This window comes from Meleagris gallopavo, chromosome Z (genome assembly GCF_000146605.3).
Source record: "Meleagris gallopavo isolate NT-WF06-2002-E0010 breed Aviagen turkey brand Nicholas breeding stock chromosome Z, Turkey_5.1, whole genome shotgun sequence".
NCBI lineage: Eukaryota > Metazoa > Chordata > Aves > Galliformes > Phasianidae > Meleagris > Meleagris gallopavo.
Window position 1 is genome coordinate 36,225,693 of NC_015041.2, and position 4,435 is coordinate 36,230,127.

Sequence of the window (4,435 nt, forward strand, 5' to 3'; positions counted from 1 at the left end):
CGCGGGCGGTGGCTGTCGGCGGCCGCGAGCGCGGCGGTGGCCCCGGGCGAGAAATACGGTTGAGCGGGGGTTACTGCGGGACACGGGCTCCTTCGGCCCCGACGCGCAGCTCGGCTCTCTTCGCGGCCCCGCCGGAGCCGGAAAGGTCTCGAGGCAGGAGCCGGCGAGTGCCGGGCCTCGGCTGCCCTGGGCTGGTGCTCCCGGCGGTGCTGACGGCATCGGCAGCTCACAGTCACTGCGGTAGCAACGCAGATGGACGGTTCACCTATAATATCTGAATGGGAATGTCAACGCTGTGCAGATGCCATAGTCTTAAACCTCAGTCCTATCTTCCAGCAGTGCAAAAACAGCACGGCAATGAGCCTCCAGGTTTCCATATACAGATTCTTTCTGGCCACTTTGGAGTTGCATGTAAAATCACAGAATATCCTGAGCTGTAATCTCAGAGTTTAATATCTACATTGCAGAGAAAGTGCATGCTACTATCTCATCACCTGTAATTCAGACAAGTACGTCATCAAAATAGCGAGCAAAAAGCTGGGTGCAAATCAGTAAACCAAAGGACCCATATTTTAGTGCTTTGTTTAGAAGAATTCTGTATTACACTGCATGTCTTGACAAGTCAAAACCATTCACTTTCTTTAAGTCTTTGGTAAAAGTTCATGTTTCACTGGAACCTCAGAGGAGAGTCAGGATGGAGATTAGGGACAGGCTTTTCACCAGAAGGCAGTGACATGGAACAGGTTCCCCAGGGCAGTGGGCACAGCCTCAAGCTGGCCAAGTTTGAGGAGCATATGAATAATGCTCTCAGGCACAGGGTTTGCATTTTGGGTGGTCCTGTGTGGAGTCAGGAGTTGGATTCATCGGTCCTTGTGGGTCCCTCCCAGATTGGGATATTCTGTGATTCGTTTAAATTCTTAACACAATGTTTTTTATTTGCCTGCACTTATTTCTGTGTCTAACTGCAGATGTAAACTGCATATGCCAAAGCTGTGATAGAGTTAAACAGAATGCAAATCTACCTGCTAACAAAACCATGTTTCCTTATTGACTGAAGTACAGCCCCAGGGCAAGGACGTGATCCAGAAGAGTACAAACCATTTAGCTGACCTCTCATTTCAATAAATCACATATGGTAAATGAAGTATAAAGTGCTTCTCTGCCTAAGAGGTGTGGAATGTCCTAGAAGCAAATTATAATTTTTTTACTTTTTATTTATTTTTTATTTTTTTAATTTATTTTTTTGTTAGAGTTAGACAGAGTCAGCTTAAAATTCTGCCATCAACCTATCTCTAGTCAATGATAAGGTATACAAAGCTTTCACTTGCAGTCTAAATAAATGCAGCCATTTAGTAATCTTAAATACAAATTTTAAAGATAGCAGAAAATCTGAAGGGTTTTTATATGATTTATTTTTGTAACTTTTCTGTTACAATTATAAAACTAGTAAGTGTAGCAAAGCAATATCACCCTTGGATTCTTATATCACAGCAAAATATGGAGTAAACCAGAGTTAAGAGTTCTTTCTGTTTGTATTTTCTTACCTGGCAAAGAACATTTTATACTCAAAGAATTAACCGAGTATATCATAGAGTCCTTACAGGGCTGATGATGCTATTGTTCAGCCAACACATAAGACATTTATCCTGTTCACACCCACCAGCCTTCTGTAATAGACTGACAGTTTGCTTTCAGTGTCAACAAGCCTGTATCATCAAGGGTGGAATGAGTTTCACTGGACAAATAGTTCCCAGTCAAACTTATTTGCTAACCTTATATGCTCTTCTGGCTGCAGGCTTATGAGGTGATGTTTGTCCTGTACCCTAGCCACTCTTTTACTCACTCCATTGTGCATAGTTCTTGTGCTAGTGCTTACTTTGGCTACCAAGTAGAGGACATACACTTTGGACATATTGCACCCAATTTTTTTCTCTGACATCTAACATTTTAACATCATAAAAACTTTCTATGTAATGCTGTTCAAGGAGCATTAGAATAATCCTCTCAGACATAGGGTTTGCATTTTGGCTGGTCCCATGTGGAGCCAGGGGTTGTATTTGATGATCCTTCTGGGTCCCTTTCACAGAATCAGAGAATTGCAGAGGTTGGAAGAGTTCATTGAGTCCAACCCCCCTGCTAAAGCAGGTACCATACAACAGGTCACACAGGTAGGCATCCAAATGGGTCCCAAATATCTCCTTGGCAGGAGACTCCACAACATCCATGGCAACCTGTTCCAGTGCTCTGTCACCCTTACCGTAAAGAAGTTCTTCCACATGCTAATACAGAACTTCCATTGTTCAAGTTTTAGGCCATTATTCCTTATCCTATCACTACACACCACTGAGAAGAGCCTGGCCTCATCCATTTGCCTCCCACCTCCCTTTAGATATTTAAAAACATTAATTAGATATTCCCTCAGTCTTCTTTTACTCAGGTTGAGCACACCCAGGTTACTCAGTCTTTCCTCGTAGGGGAGATGCTACAGGCCCTTAATCATCTTTGTGGCCCTCTACCAAACTCCTTCTAGGAGATCCCTAACTTTTTGAACAGGGAAGCCCAGAACTGGACACAGTATTCTAAATGTGGTCTCACCAGGGCAGAATAGAGGCAGAGCATCACCTGCCTCAACCTGCTGTCCACTCTTTTCAATGCACCCCAGAATACCACTGGCCTTCTTGGCCACCAGGGCACACTGCTGTCTCCACCAGGACCCCAGCTCCTTCTCAACAGACCTTCTCTCCAGCAAATCAGCCCCTAACCTGTATTGATGCAACTGTATTGATGAGTATTCTGTGAGTCTGCAATTCTATTTACCTTCCTACTGAAAAACTCTGCATTTTTCTTTCTTAAGCAGCTCGATCTTTCTACCTATGTGACACAAGTAAAAAACAAATGGAAATCTTCACATTAGTGTTCAGATTTGAATCAAGAGATAAAAATGTATTGCAGTATTTGTCAATGCAACATCTACTTGTTCCAGATTTCTGCCTTCATAAGCAGACAGTCACTTGCGAATTCAGTGAATAACTACACTGACTTTATATGGCAAAGTCTAGCCAGCTGGGATGACAGGGGGAACATTTTCATTTTATGTTCTCCTATTCTGCAGAAGAAAGGACATGAGAAATCACCTGTGGTGCTGAGCTATCAGAAGTAAACCACAACATTGTAAAAGAGAATTTGCTCTTTCGTTTTTACCGTTACCAGAATTTTGGTATATCAGGTACAAGGATGAAGTACATTGTGCCATTTAGCACTGACATGGAATAGATATAATCTGCAAAACAGATGGTGCCTTCAGTATTGCACAATGCCAGATAACAGTTCTTGCTAGGCAGATTTGGTTTAGTTAGAATGTCCCAACATGCCAGAACAGAGACATCAAAGAAAATATTTTTCATTTGTTGAGGTCTAAGATTGAGTACTGAAGGCAAGATTCCCATCAGGCAATGACAAGAGAGTGCTTTCTTCTGAAGTTATGTGTTTTCTCCTGGGATTTTTTCCTTTAACCGATCTCTAAATTAAATGACTACATAAAAGCCAAGTATTTATTTTTAGTGCCCTACTAGAACAGATATGGTACAGGAGAATTCCAAATGCATAGGCAAGATACCAAGACTACTGGTACAAATACACCTCATATGTAATTTCAGTCTATTTCATTTTATTATGTCAGTGAACACACCAAGCAGATTCAGAGCTTCTTGGCTGAAGCAGCATTAAAAAAGTCGTGAAACCATGGTCAGGAATGTCCAGGAGGCCTAAGATTACACAATGTATCACTATGAAAGTGTCCTAATGTGCAGAAGGGAAAAAGTGTGTTTTGATGTGGTTGTGGGTACAGAGGTTAAATTAAAATTAAAATTAAAAGTGAAAAAGACATGGAAACCAGAAACAAGAAATGTGGCATCACATGAAATCACTGTTCCAGGGAAGGAAAAAAAAAAAAATATATATATATATATATATATATATGTATGTATAAAGAAAGGCAAAAGGACAGAGCAAGATAAGCTAGAGAACTTTTAAATTATTTAGAATTTATCTTCAATTATTTAGAACCCTTAAATTAGTTTTATTCAGGGATACACTTCATGTGGACCCCAGAGAGTACATACTTAAATCCCAAACATGGGCAGATTATTGACACTGCTATATACTCTCATTGTCCACTTACAAACTGTAGTACTACTGAATGTAACTCACTCTTATTCTCTTCTATTAAGAACTAAGGATAAGTTACTTACATGGTATTGCAAGGGAACAAATTCTTAGGCTTAGATTTTGAAAAGCAAAGCAAGAGGAGGGGAGGGGAGGGGAGGGCAGGGAAGGGAAGGGCAGGGAAGGGCAGGGAAGGGAAGAGCAGGGAAGGGCAGGGCAGGGCAGGGCAGGGCAGGGAAGGGAAGGAAGGGAAGGGAAGGGAAGGGAAGGG

At 41.8% G+C, this 4,435-nt stretch overlaps 1 protein-coding gene across 1 annotated transcript in view; it reads right to left on the reverse strand.

Annotated features, from left to right (window-relative positions):
- LOC104915099 (FERM domain-containing protein 3) overlaps positions 1-4,435 on the reverse strand; it is a 106,656-nt gene that overhangs the window by 47,871 nt on the left and 54,350 nt on the right. The window contains exon 7 of the mRNA XM_031557413.1: positions 75-235. Coding sequence (XP_031413273.1) covers positions 75-235 — 161 coding nt within the window. The remainder of the gene's footprint in view (positions 1-74; positions 236-4,435) is intronic.